The sequence below is a fragment of the Pinus tabuliformis genome, chromosome Q (genome assembly GCF_031772625.1).
Source record: "Pinus tabuliformis cultivar Carrire ecotype Pingquan chromosome Q, CPIR1, whole genome shotgun sequence".
NCBI classification, from domain to species: Eukaryota; Viridiplantae; Streptophyta; class Pinopsida; order Pinales; family Pinaceae; genus Pinus; species Pinus tabuliformis.
In genome coordinates, this window is record NC_142296.1 from 17,158,208 (window position 1) to 17,176,118 (window position 17,911).

General features: G+C 39.5%; 2 protein-coding genes across 4 annotated transcripts in view; both read right to left on the reverse strand.

Annotated features, from left to right (window-relative positions):
* Positions 1–1,010: 1,010 nt before the first annotated feature.
* On the reverse strand, positions 1,011–4,028 carry LOC149218050 (uncharacterized). Its single transcript, XM_089382339.1, has 2 exons — positions 1,804–4,028; positions 1,011–1,679 (listed from the first exon to the last, which is right to left on the reverse strand). Exon 1 carries the CDS (start codon positions 3,735–3,737, stop codon positions 2,049–2,051), a length of 1,689 nt encoding a protein of 562 aa, XP_089238465.1. The 5' UTR covers positions 3,738–4,028; the 3' UTR covers positions 1,011–1,679; positions 1,804–2,048.
* A 963-nt stretch (positions 4,029–4,991) lies between these two features.
* MLO4 (Seven transmembrane MLO family protein) overlaps positions 4,992–17,911 on the reverse strand; it is a 457,964-nt gene continuing 445,044 nt past the window's right edge. For all 3 annotated transcript variants that reach the window (XM_089383765.1, XM_089383764.1, XM_089383763.1), the window contains 2 exons: positions 5,950–6,010; positions 4,992–5,636 (listed from right to left, as the gene is read on the reverse strand). In XM_089383765.1, coding sequence (XP_089239891.1) covers positions 5,157–5,636; positions 5,950–6,010 — 541 coding nt within the window. In that variant the 3' untranslated portion in view covers positions 4,992–5,156. The remainder of the gene's footprint in view (positions 5,637–5,949; positions 6,011–17,911) is intronic.

The following is a 17,911-nucleotide window of genomic DNA, read 5'->3' on the forward strand; positions in this document are numbered from 1 at the left end:
CTATATAATGCTTTTTCTTTCTGAACTATGGGCGAGCAGTACATCCGACATGCAGTGGAGACAAATTGAGAAAATTGAGAAACGTTTCATTATAAACAAATTTAAGATTAAAAGTGTAGTTCCTTATGATATCTTGTTAAGTGAAACAAGGACTGCTCCTATTGAAGCAATTGCTATGGTGCGAGTCATAAGGTATTTAAAAAAAATTGAACAAATGGAAGAGAGTAGATGGTCTAAAATTGTCTTTAATGATAGATTGTGCAAGAGCAAAAAAACTTGGATGCAACAAAATAACAAATGGTTTAGTAAATGGGGTATTTGCTTGAACACGTGTCCCATAAACAACAAAGAGATAAAAGCTTTTGTTATGGAAAAGTTCCACAAGCGTACTTGGGATAAGGAGCTAGGAAAAAAGAAAAATTACTATATTGACGTGTTTAATCCCACTCATAGTCATCAACCAAAAGCATACATAGAGGCCAATATCTCTTGGAGAGCCAAAATTATTATTGCTCAGTTAAGGACTAATTTTCATCAACTCCATTGTGAAACCGAGCACTGGAAAAAGCCAAAGGAAGTGTGGGAAGAAAGAGTATGCATATTTTGTTCTTCCGGAAAAGTGGAAACAGAAAAACATTTCATTTTAGAATGTGAGGCCTTCATAGACAACAGGGAAAGTTATGCAGATATGCTGGCAGCTAGCTCTTGGGATAATCTATTTTGTGAGGGGTTTGTCAAGAAGCTTGGAGCATTTATTTTGAAGCTTCACAGAAAAAGGACTGAATACATCAAGCCAATGTTGCACACATCGCGATCGGGATTTAATCGGCGCCGGGAAAAAAAACGGAAAAAATCGTTAAAATCGGGAAAAAATCGGAAAAAAGCGGGAAAAAATCGTTTGGCACAAAAATATTCATTTTTTTTCAATTTTTTTCAATTTTTTTAATATCTAAACCATCTACAACATAAAATAAATACATTGACACATAAATATGATAAAAAAACTAATATATAAGATGTTCAATATCATTTCTAGCGCTAAAATCACACATAACATTGAATCATGTCCTGAATAGTAAGTCCTGAGTCCCAAGTCCAACTCAGCCTCAAAATATCAACAAAAAATATGATAATGTATCTCATCATGTCATAATGTCATATACAATAAAATGAAAGTCTAATCCTATTGATTTCCTCTGCCCCTCTTGCGAGAAAATGGCACAACTTTCTCTTTCCCTCTAGATGTAGAAGCTGGTGCCTGTGGTGGTGGAAATGGCAGTGGAGTCTGACGTGCTCTAGAAGCTGAAGAACTAGTAGTAGCAGCTACAGGAGGCTGAGGTGGACGGAGACCACGTCCTCTACTGGTGGTAGTGGTAGCCCGGGTAGCCCGGGTAGGCGGTGTCACCTCCTCCTCCTGCTCCTCCAACTCCTCCTCCTCCTGCTCCTGCTCCTGCTCCTCCTCCTCCTCCTCCTCCCCCTCCTCCTCCCCCTCATCCTGCACTAACCAATCCTCAGTGGGATCCATGAGAGGCCTCTCGGTCTCAACCCTCCATTCAGCAGTGGTGTCAATCCCATCCAATGAGATGGCTTCCGTATCAAGTGTCTTCTCTAGTTGTTTCACCCACAATCGAAGATTGTAGTAGACATAGACCATGTCATTAAGTCTATGGGACTCCAACCTGTACAAAGTTCATGAAATAATAAATTAATAATTAATATTATAAAAAAAATATTGTTTAAAACTTTAATGAATTCAAAAATTTATTTGGAAATTTGCAATATTTTAAATGTTTAAGTGTTAACCTATTGCGCTTCTTGTTGTGTATTTTTTCAAATACACTCCAATTGCGCTCACATCCCGAGGAGCTGCATGTTTGGCTGAGGATCCGCACGGCAAGATTTTGCAAAAGGGGGACTCTGCCACCATACATCTTCCACCATGCGTCTACAACAAAATTACAAAGAAAATTTTAAATAAACATAAGAAAAAAATGGAATTTGAAGAAACAATGAAATTTGAAACAAAGTTACAAAGTACATACTACAAACTAAAAAATACCTGGCATTTTAACCGTCCTATCAATGACAGCCATCTCAAAGCCAAATGTGCCAGCTGACAACTTATATTGCTCAATTTGTCTAGAGACCTCCATACGTTCTTCTGAAGTTCTCACCATCTTCTGGACACAGGTTAATAATCCTTCCACGACCTCAACATCAAAATTAAACCCACATGCATAAGAAAATGCAGGGTTCAGGAAAAGGCCAGCAGCATGAATGGGACGATGGAGTGTGTTGTTCCATCGCTCATCAATGACCTTCCATAGAAGGAGTTGTCTCTGGAACCCATCATCTCCCTTGTCATCATAGTAGGACCGAATGGCTTCTTTGGCCCTATCCATGGCTTCATACAAATAGCCCATTGCGGGCTTCTCACCATCAACCAACCGAAGAACCTTTACCAAAGGTTCTGTAACAGCGCACACCTCCTGCACTCCCGCCCAGAAGTCCTCCTGGTATGAAACTAGTCTGCAGACGGCCTCTCCTTCTGGTTTGCGGCTCATTGACGAAGCACGCCACTCCTCTGAAAGAAACATTCTCTTCAAATCCCACATAGAATTCAAGAGGGATTGAAGAGATATGAAACTCGTCGCAAACCGTGTAATGGCGGGGCGCACTAACTCTTTGTTGTTGGTGCATTTTCTCATCAAGCTAAGCACAGATGTGTGATTGTAAATAAATTTTGTGATGCTTTTTGATGAGTCAACAACCTCTTTGACAAAGGGAATTTTCCCAATGTCCTCTAACATCAAATCAATACAATGGGCAGCACAAGGTGTCCAAAATAAAGTAGGATGCCTGTCCATAAGCATTCTACCAGCAGCAACATAATTTGCAGCATTGTCCGTTATGACTTGGACAACATTTTCTGCACCCACCTCCAAAATAAACACATCCAGCAAATCACATAAAGTTTTTGCATCTTTCATTTGATGAGTTGCATCAACAGATTTGATAAACATAGTCCCCAAGGGACAACTAACCAAGAAGTTTATAAGGGTTCTCCCCTTTTGGTCAGTCCAACCATCTGACATAACAGTGCATCCTGTTTGTGCCCATGATGCCCTAAAATCCTCCAATCTTTGGGTGCAGTCACGCTTTTCATCTTGAAGAAGCCGGCCTCTGAAATCATGAAGAGAAGGGAGTTTGTACCTCGGGCCAACACTGGCAACAGCATCAAGAGTAGGTTGGAAAAATGGATTATTCCTTATAATGCTGAAAGGAATATCACTCCAGAGGAGAAATTTTGTCATCAACTTGTCAGCTTTTTCTTTTTCAGTTCTTTTTAGCATTGAACCAATAGTTGGTTGTGAACCAGGTGTGGTTCGAGGAACAAAATATGATGATGCAGCTACCGGATTGACTGACGCTGCAGTAGAACCTGTGCCACTTGGCCCACTTCCTTCAACTGACCTTTTTAGTTGCCTTTTGAGTTCTTCTTTGGCGTCTCTAGTGTGCTCTAATTCTCCCAATGCTCTCATGGCTTTTTGGATAATTTCAGCATTTGTCTTTAGACAGGGCCCCACATCACGTCCAGGGATTTGTGCAAGGTGGAACTTCAACCTGTACACCCCCCCGAATATTTCCTTTCCACACAACTTGCAATACAAGTTTTGTCTATCATTCGGAGTTTTAGGGTCACCATATTCCCAGAAAGGATCCAATTTCCTTGGCATGTTTGTTTTTGAATTTTGAATTTGCAAACCTATGGAAAAATAAGGATTAGGAAATAGGAATTTAGGATTACATAAATGATAATAGTAAATACAAATTACAATTTAGCATTTGCAAAATTACAAGCTAATTATTTCCAAAATCCCAATTTCTAAACCCAAGTTACCCAACCAAATGCCAAAAAACAATGAAAAATAAAAAAAAATAAACAATGTTTAAAGAAAATGAGAAAATAAAAATCAAAAATTGGTTCTCATAGTCATAACAAATAACCCATCCCAAATCAATGAAAAATTTCCAAAAATTCTTTAAAAACAATGAAAAACAAAGTTTTTATAGAACCAAAACAAAAAAAAATTAATCTACATACCTAGTTTATGGACAAATTGGCGATCTTGGCTTGGATTCCTCCTAAAATCGCTTCGATTCGCTCCCACAACCGACGGCAACCCTCTCCCTCACTTCTTCTCCTTCTCCTCCGCGGCGGACTGCTGAATGAATAAAAAAAAATTCGTTTTTTCCATATAAAACCCCGCTGCCGCGCGCCCTCGCGATTTTAAGCGAAAAAATCGCGATTTTATCGAAAAAATCGCGATTTTTTCGATAAAAATCGCTATAAAAAAAAGAGGCGATTTTTTGGATAAAAATCGCGCTTTGAATCGGCGATTTTAAAAAATCGCGATTTTACGATTTAATCGCGATTTTATCGCGATGTGTGCAACACTGCATCAAGCAGATAAAGAAGCAATCTTACCCCTAGGCTATTTTTAACCTCGTGGACGTTAAAATAATTTCTTTCTTTCTTTCTTTCTACAAATCTATCATTATGTCAATGCTTATGCATACTTGAGGCACAACAATTAAAATTAATTTAATTTTTGTGGTTACCTTCCTCCATTATTATTATTGTTAAAAAGATGCATAAAATCTATCTAATTCAAGCAACAATATTGATTCTTCAAATACCAGCATTAAAAAGCAAAGAGATGGCATCCTATGAAGATGTCATTTGGTATATAAACAAAAAGCCCACTATCATGATAGAGAATTAACTTTTTTCTGTTAAACCACAATTAAATTGTGCCAACCTGCAGGAAACGATTTTAAAGGTAAAAACACGATAGGTCTTTTTTTAAAGTTAGGAAAAACAAAATTCAGCTTTTCTCATTACTGGGATTCTTGAACAGAAGGAAACTCTGTAAAACAATACAGAGCAACCTTACATGTAACAGGTCCCATGGACCAATTTGCCAGAGTGCAAGTAAAGATATTGCATTGCATTCATTCATTCCTTGTATCATAGGCCTTGGAGGCTATTAAGTATAGTAGCTGTGTCTGTATCCTATAAACGTAACATTAAATAGTGTTCTTCTCCTTTGTTCTCAATCTTCCAAAGAGTTGAAGGTTCATGATGCGAGACTTTAAGGAGCTTCAGAGGGTTCCACAACAGGTTCTTCTACCTCGCCATTTTCCTTATCTGTGGAATCATCATCATCATCCATGTCATCCATACTGTCTGGTTCTACTGGAACTACATATTCTAATGACCTAAAAGAATATACAGAAACACGAGATCCTAGTGTTTCCTCTTGTTGAATCAGATGAGTAGTAGTTTTCTCCTCAAAATCCTGAGCTAAGGGAGTTGTAGATAACTCTCTCTGCAGGCTATTGGACCTTTTTGTGATATTAGACATACTGACAGAGAGACATTCTGCTTCTAAACGGTTGCCAATTTCATCTTTGTCAACATCAACACGCTCAGATGACATTGATGATTTTGTGGTTGTCAGAGATGGCTGTGAGGAATCACGCTTTGCTTTCTCCCTAACTCGCTTGCGCCAACCATGAAGGGATTGTCTGATTTCTTCTGTAACCAAGGCCTTCTTGTACCGGGATCCCATCTGTGAGTAAACATCCACAAGGCAGCTCAAAAAGCTTACAACAGAATCCGATGTCAAATAATATCAGGAAAAATAATATATCATGTTTTGTTAACCTTTGTATTTCATCGTGTGTATATTTTTAGTATCAGAATAAAACTGCGTGGCTAAATAGTTCGTTGGCAAGTTAAAAACTTGGCTTTAAGAATTCATCGTATTCTCCAAATTAGTGCCTATCATGCTGACTTGGTTGTATTAATAAGATCTCCAAATTAACAGAAGGGGGGCCAGTACCCCACAGTGAAATGATTGGAGCCAAGATCTAGAAACAAACCTGCGTAACAATTGCGTAAAGAGGAAGGATGCCATGGCTACACCAGAACTGAACTAATAGCCTGCAGACAGCAGCATAGCAATCTGATATCATTCATCATATACCAAATGCCACTATAAACATACTCAAAATAGCTTTGTAGAGTTTGTGCGTCTCTGATTAGTATCTACGTAATTCTTCAAAACCAAGAGTCAAACATTAAGGAATTGAAAAAATTATCAAAAACTCATATGTCAAACAACTCTCAGAGTTCTAAAATATTATGGATTTATGGAAATTTGCATTTTTTGTAGTTTGGATTCCTTCTTACTAATATTTGCAGTTTACTAATTATTTTAGTGTTTCTCTTCTACGGCTTTAAAACTTTCTTGCAAATGCAGGCCTTTTGTCTCCTTTTATTCAATGGTTTAGGCAACTTGTTCCCGGGGTGTTTGGTTATATAGCTTCTTCTATTGTGTTTACGATATTGGTAGACATTTCTGTATTCATCTATACTGGAGGCATATGTATTTGATGGAATAACATAAATGCTATTCTGAAACAATGGCGCTGAAATGTAAAATACTAAAAGATGTTAAAGAAACAACTTACTTCAGACATGAGACAAAATAAATTGGTCCACTCCATAACATTGCATCAGAACACTAAGGAAATAAGAAATTAATGCTACTTGACTATTTGGTGATGACCTTTCCCAGGGATTCAAAGTGATGGACAAGTTAGGTTGAAATGAATAGTTATAACCAGCTCTGTCAAGTTGCCAAATAGGTTGAGAAATTTTCCACATGGGTCAGGAAACAACATTCTGTACATGACTGGTTAGATGCTTGAAACTTGAAACTTCATGTTTTTGGTAATTGCACATGCTTTCTGTTCTGATGAAGAAAATTCGATGTAGTTATTTCATAGCTCTATAATTGCAGAATAAACATATTAGCAAACCACTGCAAGAAACCTTGATTGTATTTCCGTGAAAGCCATAGTTACCAGATTCAGTCATCCTAGCCCTGTACCCTGATCCAAATCATCAAGGAATTGGGGAATCAGTGATCCACATTCATGTTCCTGTTGTCGGTCTGGATCCTGTCGTTTAGGATTTGGTTCCAATTTTCGGGGAAATGGTTTCCATTGGAGGAACCGATTGCTAGAGGTTAAGAATTGGTTCCTCTAATGAGAACTGTTTGCTATTATCATCTTCAAACTCAAGTAAAAACCCCACATAAAAATGATGAAAAAAGGTTCAGGAAAGGCCTCTAGAGGCCCCCCCATGCATTTGCTGCCTGAACTAATGATAGCCAAAGGCAGTTAACCTAGTATTGCAACCTAGTACCCACACATTGTATGAGAGCTGGGGAGTTTGTATTTGCAGCCATCAATCAAGATTTGGGGGTTTCCATTGTGCAGCAACCAATCAAGCGTTTCCATTTCCAAGGGTATGCACTTGCAGCGATCCATCAAAGGAAAACAGGCAGCACTGAGGAGCGATTGGATTAAGGTAAGTTCTACCTGTCTTCACTGTTTTAGTTAGGTTACAGGTAGTTTTCTGCTTTGAATGCTTGCTAGCATACATAGGAAAGTATTTTGCTGTGTATGCTAACAAACATACAGAGCAAAATACTTTGGTATGTATGCAAACCAACATACACAGCAACTAACAAGCATATCCAACAAAATACTTTGCTGTGTACTCTGGTTGCCATACATAGCAAAATATATTGCTGTGTATGATTGTTAAATAATGATTCAAGAATGGCCTTTATGTGCACTCAATGCAGCCTCACTTCCATAAATCCCTAAGGCAACACAGGCTAATCTAATGACTTGAAATGATGACAGTATAAGTTAATTTGGGATTCTTCTCAGGATCTGTGATATTAGAGTGCCCAAGAGGTGATGAGCTATGGTTGTCATTCATGTCAACCCAAGCAGCAGCCAGTGGAGCCCTGCCTTTAAGGAAAAAAATGACGAAGGATTTCTAGTCTCATGGGCTCCAGACTGTCATGGTTGGATACACCTCGTCATGCCAATTCCAACAGTATATATAACATGCCATGAGATTCTTCACCATTTGGGAAATATGGCTAGTCAAAGATGATGCACCCTCCTTGTGGTTGAAAACCCCGAGTGATGATGATGTGGCAACATATTGGCTAGACAAATGGCATATTTCATACGAAAAAGGAAGGGGATACAATTTTAATTAATTATGGTCAAATTCATTGAGAAAATTACCTAAAGAGAAATTAGTCTTGCAAAATTGCCATGATCCAATATTAGAGGGAAATTTGACTTCAATCAAAATTAAAATTTAAAATGGGGTTTTTAAATTTTAAACATTTTCACTCCCTTTTAGATTTCGGCCTGCCCTCCTAGAAGTCTCTATTAACACTATAAAAAGAGGCCTTCACTCTCCTTCATGTACATGAATTAAGAAGTCAATCCTCCAAGAAATTTTCTGAAATATTATTGCGGCCCTTTGGAGTCCTGAACATCTTTTGGGAGAGGTCGAATACCTGGAAGTGTTGGGGTATGGCTTGCATCTTTGGGAAAGGGATTCATTGGGTTTAAATATGTTTTGCAGGCAGCCTTGGAGAAATCTTCTGAACTGAAGTGACTATTCGGCATAATGAGCAAGAAAGCTTTTGATTTCATAAGGCAGATCTGTGGAGAAAACTTGCTGTTCTGAGCAGTTTGCAAAGCCTAATTTCTTTGAAGGCTTGCGTGAGGCATTTGCAGCCCTATTAGGGCTCGATCTGTCCAGAACTCATAAATAATGAAACCCTAATTCATGTCTTTTCTCATGTGCTGGTTCTGCACCTTTATTATGAGAGTTCGGTCTTGAAATAGCCCAATACTGTGTCAGCCCTGGAACATAAGTTGCATGTGAAAATTTCAGTCCTGTAAGAGGGTTCTCATGGCACTATCTTAACTCAGTTCTGAGGCTGCTTATGTACAGAAAGTTTAACCCTTGTTGTGAAGTGGACCCAAGGCGGAGCTCTGGCCACAATTTAACTCCTCATAATTGTGATCTATGTTAGTTTTTGTAGCATCGGACAAGTGTTCTAGTCTCCACTTGTGCCAGAGAGGCTAAGGAACACAAGATCTCTAAAACCCAGAAAAGGTTTCGGGAGAAAACACCTAGAGACAGCTCAATTAAGTTAATTGATCAATAATTTAAAAATGCCTAAATCTAAGTTAGGAAAATTAATTAATTAACAATAATTAACTGAGAAAGGTAAGAATGCTCTAGAAAGTCACACGGATTGAGTTTGAGATGATCTTAGCCGTTGATGGGGATCTAATTATGGCCGCTGGTTCACCAACGAGAGATTATAAGAGCATGACGATGGGGATGGAGAAGACACATTGAGTTGGTCATTGATCTAGGCAGATCGGATTTCCCAGAGAGTAGAGATTCAGTCGGGAAGAGAATTCGAGCTAGAGATCAGTAGCAAAGAGTGAGGAGCAATAAAAGAGTGATCTGGTGGAGTTTTCCAGTGTTGGAAGAGGCAGCAGAGAAAGGAAAAATTATTCCTCAGTGAGGTTGCATAGGGAGCTTCAGAGGGCAGTTCGATTTAGCTTCAGAGGAGGTCGATTTAGGTGTTGGAGGCCAGGATAATTTTCCAAAGGGTCGGAGAATCACTTCCAGGGGCAGCAGCAGGCAGGTTGTCTTGATCAAAGGAAGATTTGGGGAGTGTGTGTTAGGGACTGTGTAGAGGCATGCACAGGGGTCTTGGATACCCAACTCGAGTGGCTAGATTGTTGCCAGAGTGCTTGTGGAGAAGGGAAAAATTCCCTCAAATATTTTGCCAGTTATTTCTTAGGAGAGGATTGCCAGTTTGGCATCCAGACATTGTACTCAGATTTTGCTGCTGAATAATAATAATAAAACCCTCATCTATTGCATTGGTTTTCCCACATTGGGTTTTTCCAGGGACTTTTGTCCAAAAATAATGGTGTCAATTTTATTGTGTGTGCTCTATTTTTCTCAGTTCCAGTTTATTTTCTGCAACGTTTTTAGTGTGAAGAAATTGCAGTGTGATTTGTTCATTATTTTGCCGTAACAAAATAAACTACATAATTAATCAGTTAGAAGAATAAATTCTAGTTGCTTCATTTCAAGGAATTTTCACATGGTATCAGAGCAATTTTGGTCAGATCAAGAGCTCAGTAAGTGAGAGGGAGAGAATTTCGCAGTTTAGAGGGAGATCTGAGCGAATTTCTCCCAGATCTACACAGAGGACAACTAGGAGTGCGAATTAGCAGATCAAGGGTCTGATTTTCGGTTTGCAGGCAACAGAAAAATCAAAGATCCTCAGTTCAGTGATTTGCAGGCAGTGGTATTGTCGGGAAGTAGTTCTAGTGAGTAGATCAGAGATTTAGTTGAGCAAATCTGGGTGCAACTGATTTGCAACAACAAATCAACGCTAGGTGGAAGAGTTTGCACACAAAGAAAGAGGAATTTCTAGAATTTCTCAGAGGGTTTCCAAATCCAGTTTCCAGGAGGAGATCCGAAATTTCCATAGCAGAAGGCAGTAGCAGCAGAGAAAATCTACGCATTGTAGGAGGGAGTGCTAGTAGCAGAGCAAGCAACTGAGTAGCAAAGGGAGGAGATTCTTGTTTATTTTCCCAAAGTTGAGTATTGCAGAAATGGCCTCAACATGACTTCGAGATCAGGATAGGCTAGATGGAGCCTCTAACTATTGTATATGGAAAGCCAAAATGACTTTCCTACTAGATGAGTTCGGTGTGAAGACGTATGCAAAAAGAGTCGTAGTTGTACCTACAGACCCACAATAGCTAGAAAACTACAATAAAGAGATGGCCAAGGTGAAGCGGATGATCCTTATGGAGTTCAAGACCATATAGTCTCACACCTAGCTAGCAAGAATATAGCCAAAGAAATGTGGGATGCAGTTGCTATGCTTTTCCAAAATCCTTCCGAGAACCAGAAGATGTTCTAGAAGGATGTTAGTTTTTGTAGCATGGGATGTGTTCTAGCCACAAAATTTGGTGGAGAGGCTAGAATGCACGAGATCTCCAAACCCATAAATCATTTCTAGAAATTCCACCTAGAAATGACTTAGTTAGATTATTAACCTATTTTTTAATGTTCCCTAAGTCTAAACTTAGGAAAACTAGTTAATTAACTAGAATTAATTAAGTCAAGGTGAGAATAGTCTAGAAACTCACATAGATCGACTTGAAGATGATCCTAGCCCTTGATTAAGTTTTAATCTTGATCATTGGTGCTCCAACAAAGGATTATAAGAAGAAGTCGATGGGCACTTGGAGAACATACCAAAGATACTTGGAGAATTCGATTTTCCAGAGTAACAACAGTCAGTTGCCAGAGAGTTCGAGCTTCAGTGAGGGGCAGGGATAGTGAAGTTGGAGAAAGTTTTCCAGATTCAGCGAGTGCATTTGCAGAGAGGCCAAGATTTCTCCAGGAGGCTGCGCAAAGCCTCAAGAAGGCAGTTCGATTTGTTGGGAAGGAAGACGTTTTCAGTTCTATAGGCCGGGAAGAGGTTCCAGAGTGTTGGAGAGACATTTTCATAGTCAGCAGTAGGCAAGACAGCTAGACTAACAGTCAGTTTAGACAACAATTGCAACAAGCAACATCAAGTTGACAACTTGCTTTTCAGAGGCAGTCCAGTGCCGGAATTGCCCGGAGTGAGGGTAAATTCCCTCTAGATCTTTTTTCCAATATTTTCTCTATAGGATAGCCAAATTTCGGCATCCAAATTATTGTACTCAGAATTTCTCACTGTTGCTTAATAATAAAACCCTCAGCTGCTGCACCGATTTTCCCAAGTTAGGTTTTTTTGGGGACTTTTGTCCAAAAATAACGGTGTCATATTTTTTATGTGTGTGTGCTAGATTTTCTTAGTTTCCAGCACTATTTTTCTTCCGCAGTATTTATTTGTGAAAATCACAGTGTGAATTATTTGGTATTTGCCATAGCAAACTGCAAATAAATTGTTAAATAAATTAACAATTAGGAAAATAATTTCTAGTTGTTGTGATAGATGAAATTTCCACATGGTATCAGAGCGTGAGTGATCAGCTGGGAAGCTCAGAAGCAAAGAAGGGAATTTCGTTGCTCAGTCAGAACAAAAGGTCGAAATTCCTAGAGGCTGTGTAGTTCATTGACAGGCATGCCGAACTGCTGGGATAAAAATTCGATTTTCAGTTGTAGGTTGGCATAAAAATCGAGTTGCTCGAGATAGTGATTACAACAACCAGAGGGAGCAGCAACAGCTCAAATTTTCACTGAGTAGATTCCTTGGTTGCTCGCAGAGTGTTTTGCAATAGGAGAACCAACGTCGGGTGGAAGAGAAATTGCACACACAGAGGGAAAATCTCTCTCACGGAACTTCGAGTCTCAGAAGTTCGATTTTCTAGCAGCAGATTGACAGTAGCTGAGTGCGGATTTTATCCATCCAGAAGGGAGTGCATATAGCAAAACCAACAGTTGCGGGGAAAGAGGGAGTTTTCGACAGATTCATAGATGGCCATAACAGGGCTTAGAGATTAGGATAGGTTGGATGGAGCTTCCAACTACGTCATCTAGAAGTCTAGGATGTCCTTCTAGATGCGTATGGCATGAAAGCCTACATAGATAATGTGGTGGTAGTGCCCTAAGATGCGGATCAGCTCAAAGAATATAGGAAGGAGATGGTGAGGGCGAAGCAGTTGACCTTGGATGGAGTCCGAAATCATATAGTCTCACATGTGGCAGACAAAGGTACAACCAGGGAAATGTGGGTAGCTCTCTCCACACTATATCAGAGTTATTCCAAGTAGCGGAAGATGTTCCTGGAAGGAAAGCTCAGATGTATCAGGATGCAGAAAGGAGAAGGCATAGATCCCTTTCTCACCAGGGTTTAGGAGGTCCGATGCATATGACTAGGAGGTCATAAAATTTTCATACCTTGGGAGTTTGATGTAGGTGCATAGATGGAGCAAAAACTTCGATGAAGATTGGACAAAAGCTTGCCAATGTGATGGGATGGTCACATGATGGTGCTGGGAGAAATTTAAATGTTTTTGTAAGAAATTGAAAATATTTACATTAGGAAGTGAGTTTTGTTTTTAGAATAAACTGGAAGAATTATTTCCTAATGTAAATATAGTTTCAGGTTCCCTTATTTTGTGGAGAAGGGAAAACAATTCATCTCTTGTGACTCTTGGTTGTCTCATGCTAGCTTTCTTTTGAAAAGAGAAAGAGTGTTTGGAAAGAGAGTGGAGGAAGAGAAAAGAAGTTCCCGAGAGAGGAGAAGAGAGAGGGAGAAAAGTGATCAGGTGCTCAAGTTTATGCTCAAAAATCAAAGTGTCAGAATTTTTTGAAACTCAACTTCAGATGAAGAGTTCATCATTCTGAATTCAACGGTGCAAACGACACTCAAATCCGAGCTTGTATGCAGAAGTTAGAGCAAGTGAAAGTTCAAGTTTGACTTGTCTACATGGCAGGATTAGGTGACATGGCAAAGCCCTTCAGCGAATGAGGAGGTGCCAAGTGGCAGTCCGCCATTGGCCCCCGCATATCGCAAATCACAGGTCGCAGGCAGAAAGGTGTTAAGAAAAGGCCCTGGCACAGACAAGTTGTGATGCAATCTAATCACAATTGCATATCGTAGGTGGATAAGAATCGGCCCCGGCGAAGCCCGGTTGCGATGCGATGTATCGCATATCGCAATGGCAGGAAATGGTTGTGTTGCGATACGGGTTCGGCAGAAATCATTGATTGCAAAAATCGATAAGTCCCGGATGCGAGATGTTATGAGCCGCAATTTAATATACCGTCGGGTCCGTGATATCGCAATCGCAACATCGCTGCTGTGTTAACAAGACCTTTAGCCTGCCAAACTTTGCTGATTGCAATTTGCGATATGGCCCACAAGTTATGGTTCGCGGTGCAGAGAAATATTCGCCTGGTTAGCAGACTTTGGAGTGAAAATAGGGGTTTCTGCCGGTTTTGAAGCAATTTGTGGAACAAATAGTGGGAGAACTGGGAGAAGTCATAACTTCTTTAGTTATTATCCAAATTAGTTGCAAAAAGAGGCTAGACAACCAATTTTGAGCATTCTGAACTCATTGAGACAGGTTTCAGAAGAATTTGAGCATTGTAAACACACTTTTGTTGTAATTTTGAGCATAATAGAGAGGCCCAAGCATTGGAAGCTGGACCAAGGAGACATAGCCCAGGAGGGGTGAACTCATCAAATCTCTGTGTTGTGTGTTGTATTTTGATGTTCTTTGCTGTTATTTTGTTGTTGTTCAGCATATGTTTTATGTCAAATTGTTTATAACACTTACATAAGAAACTCTCATGGGAATCAGTTAACTAAGAAAAAATGGTAAATCCTTAAGGACTTGATAAGAAAAAGATAAGCATCTTGGGTTTTATTCTGAATGGGGAATTAGCACATCATAACTAATCTGCTCCATTTCAGATCAAAAAGAGAGGAACTCGTTCCTTTGTGCAACTACAGTCTCGAGATTGCAAATCATTTACTTTCCATTTGTCTGAACAAGAAAGTGTTTTTCTGTTAGCCTTGGAAAAGAGGTGAAGTAAGGCGTATGAAATCACTTACTGTGTCAACAACCCACTCAAGGACGTTGGAAGTCGATTGGGAACAAGGTCGAGTCGTTTCACCTTCTCGAAACCACAATACAATTTTTTAGGGGCGCTACTAAATGATTTCGTAGCGCTTATAGGATTTTGACTACGCTACGAAAATATTTTGTAGCACCCACAAGAATAAATTTCAGGACTGCATATTGATGCCTGTTTGGTCTGCCCATTGCACCATTTGATAAGTTGAATCCTATATAATTGGATGAGGTGAGTAAAAATAGATTGGAAGGCGTGAGAAGGATCTCTCATGGCATTTGGCAAAGTAAATTAATACTCCTATATTGACTGCATATGTCAAGGTTTCATGAAACATTGTTGAATTTGAAATAAAGATGGAGTTGTGTGTGGAGTAGCCTGGGGTATTGGCAGTCGAGGTAACCCGGTATGTCATCAAATTCGCCATGTATGCAGCTATACCTTCAGAAAAGAGGGGGGGCTATATCGAGCTTTAGTCCCAGAGTCGCATAAAGATTAGGGAGAGGTCCATTGAGTTGAGCATTAGATGGTGTTTCCTCATGGATCACTACCCTTGCTATAGGGGCCCACAGTATTCAGTAGCAGGAGGGTCAGTGTTAGTTGATGCAGCCAGATTCCAGAATGACAGTTGCAGACTAGTGGTAGTCAGATGCTGAGGAGCACAAAGCAGTGTTGATAGCAGAGCAGGAGGCTCAATGGCAGAGTCAATAGTAGTGTAGATTTCTCAGTGGATAGTGTAGAGGCTAGTAGTAATCAAAGACTCAGGAGACAATTGTAGCACAAAGACATAGTTGATTTAGTACTTTGGATTCTTTTTAGTTGCAATGTTTGCAATGGCAACAACAACAATTAAGAGGGAGTATTAGTTGAGTTGCAGTGTATATGTAGAGTTGGCAGCGGTACAGGTCATACAATTCAGTGTCAGTAGCAACACAGATGCACCATGGTTTAACTACAGTCGGTGGCAAATGAATCAGAGTTAGTGCAGTGGTTGGTGGACAGTGGCAGGCAACTACAGTTGTCAAACATCAACAACGTCGGAAGATGTTACAGAGATAAAGTTGGAGAGAACACCTTACTCTCTAAGAGGAAGTATTAGTTTTCGTAGCATCGAATGGTGTTCTAGTCTCGAAACTTTGTAAAGAAGCTAAAACACAGGAGTTCCCCAGAACCCATAAATCGTCTCTGGAAATCCCACCTAAAGATAGCTCAATTAAATTAATTTACCATCATTTAAATTTTTCCTAAGTCTAACCAAGGAAAACTGGTTAATTAATAGTAATTAATTGAGAAAGGTGAGAATTCTCTAGAAACTCACATGGATCGACTTGGAGATGATCTCAACCATCGATTAATTTTTAATTTTGGTCATTGGAGTTCCAACTGGAGATTATAAGAAGAGGTCGATGGGTAGATGGAGAAATACACATCACACTGAATAAGAGCAAGCAGTGTTGGTTCCTTGGGCAATTCGAGCTATCCAGCTATAGAGTTCGAGCCAGAAAGGGGATGCAGGGTAAATTCCCTCAGGTGATTTGGCCAGTATTTCTCTGAGATTGGATAGCTAGTTGGGCATCCAAATTATTGTACTCAGAAGTCACTGCTACATAATAATAAAACCCTCAGCTGCTGCACCCATTTTCCCACACTGGGTTTTTCTGGGAACATTTGTCCAAAAATAAGTGTCAATTTTTTATGTGCGTGCTAGCATTTCTCAGTTCTTATTTTGCTTCCACAATATTTTATTGGTGAAGAAATTGCAGTGTGAATAATTCATTATTTTTTCGTAAACAAAATAAACTGCATAATTAATTTTTCAGTTAGAAGAATTATTTCCAGTCGCTGCATTTCAAGGAATTTTCACATGACCCAACTGGCCAATGGGTGTGGTAAAACTTGGTTGTGCGCAATCATTGACAAGTGGTAATACCCTCGCAAAGGTGAGACTTGGTTGTACGCAATCCTTGTCAATTGGTAATCCCCCCAAGCAGAGATGAAACTTGGTTGAGCATGATCCTTGTCATGTGTTCACAAGTGTTAATCCCCCCAAAGTCTGTGGATGTAGGTGTTCTACCACTTGACTCTTGAAGTGAAGCTTGGTTGTGCACTATCCTTGTCATGTGTTGACAAGTGGTAACCACTCCAAGTTTGTGTCAAGGTGGGAAGATCAGTGGATATAGGGTGATATATGAATCTCCTCTATGATGATTCTTCTTCATTAGATTGAGACATCATTGTTCTAGATGATACTGAGTTGAGATGAACAAAGATGAGTAGGGAAAGTAGAGATATTTGATGCAGAAAGAAATTCCTCCCTAGCTAGGAGGGAGTGTTGAAAATTGGCAGCTTAGGGATGAATTTCCTTATCTAAAATCTCATTTCTGACAATTCTGGAGTGACTTTCTAAAAATAAAAAGTCATGTCTAGCATCTAAAGTATGATTTTCCAAAAATAGTAAATCACCTTGCATCAATTGGTAATCAAGTATAGTTGACGGAAAGTCACTTAACTTATCATTAATCAATCCTAATAGTTCAATCTCGACTTAATCATCAATATTATTATTATTACTATTATCCTTTATGATATTATTATATTATTAAGGAAATTCATGTCACTCATGTTGATTTGTGGTAGCATCGGATGTGCTATAGCCATGAAAATTAGTGGAGAGGCTAAGGTACATAAGATCTCCAAGACACAGAAATGGTTTGGAGAAATTCCACCCAGTTGGAGAGATATTAAAATAATTAATATTTTTAATGGGGTTCCTAAGCTTAGGAAAATTAAAATATTAATGGGTATGAATATAAAATTGGGTGAGACTATTCTAAATGACATGGATCAAGCCAAATCTAATCTTAGCCGTTGATTAGAGACTTAATCTTGGCCATTGAAGACTTAACAGGAAAAGTATAAGAGGAGGCTTGAGGGTCAGTTGGAGATACACCAAGTTGATCAGTCAGTTCGATTTTCTGGAGCGAGGCTTGTTGAGAAAATTCGAACTCTTGATCTGTTGCAGCGAGGGACAGTGAGTACATAGCAGAGAGGCAGGGATATTGCCAGAGGGTCAACGTAGAGATCGAAGAGGCTGACGCAGAGGCAGCTGGGGATTGCGCAGAGGCTGAGGGGCCTGTGTGGGTGACACAGAAGGCCAGAAAGTTGATGCAAAAAGCCAGGAGGTTGACGTAGAGGTTAGCAAGGTTGGCGCAGAGCCAAGAGGAAGCGTCGGAAGGATTTTCGTGGGGCAGACTAGAGGTGAGAAGTTGAATATCTGTCTCTGAGAAGAGGTATTACTGTTGTGTAACAATCTCTGTTGGGTGAGCCATTTCTAGCACCCTAGTT

Excerpts from the sequence above, each read along its gene's own strand:
- LOC149218050 (XM_089382339.1), bottom strand. The coding sequence starts at position 3,737 with ATGCCAAGGAAATTGGATCCTTTCTGGGAATATGGTGACCCTAAAACT.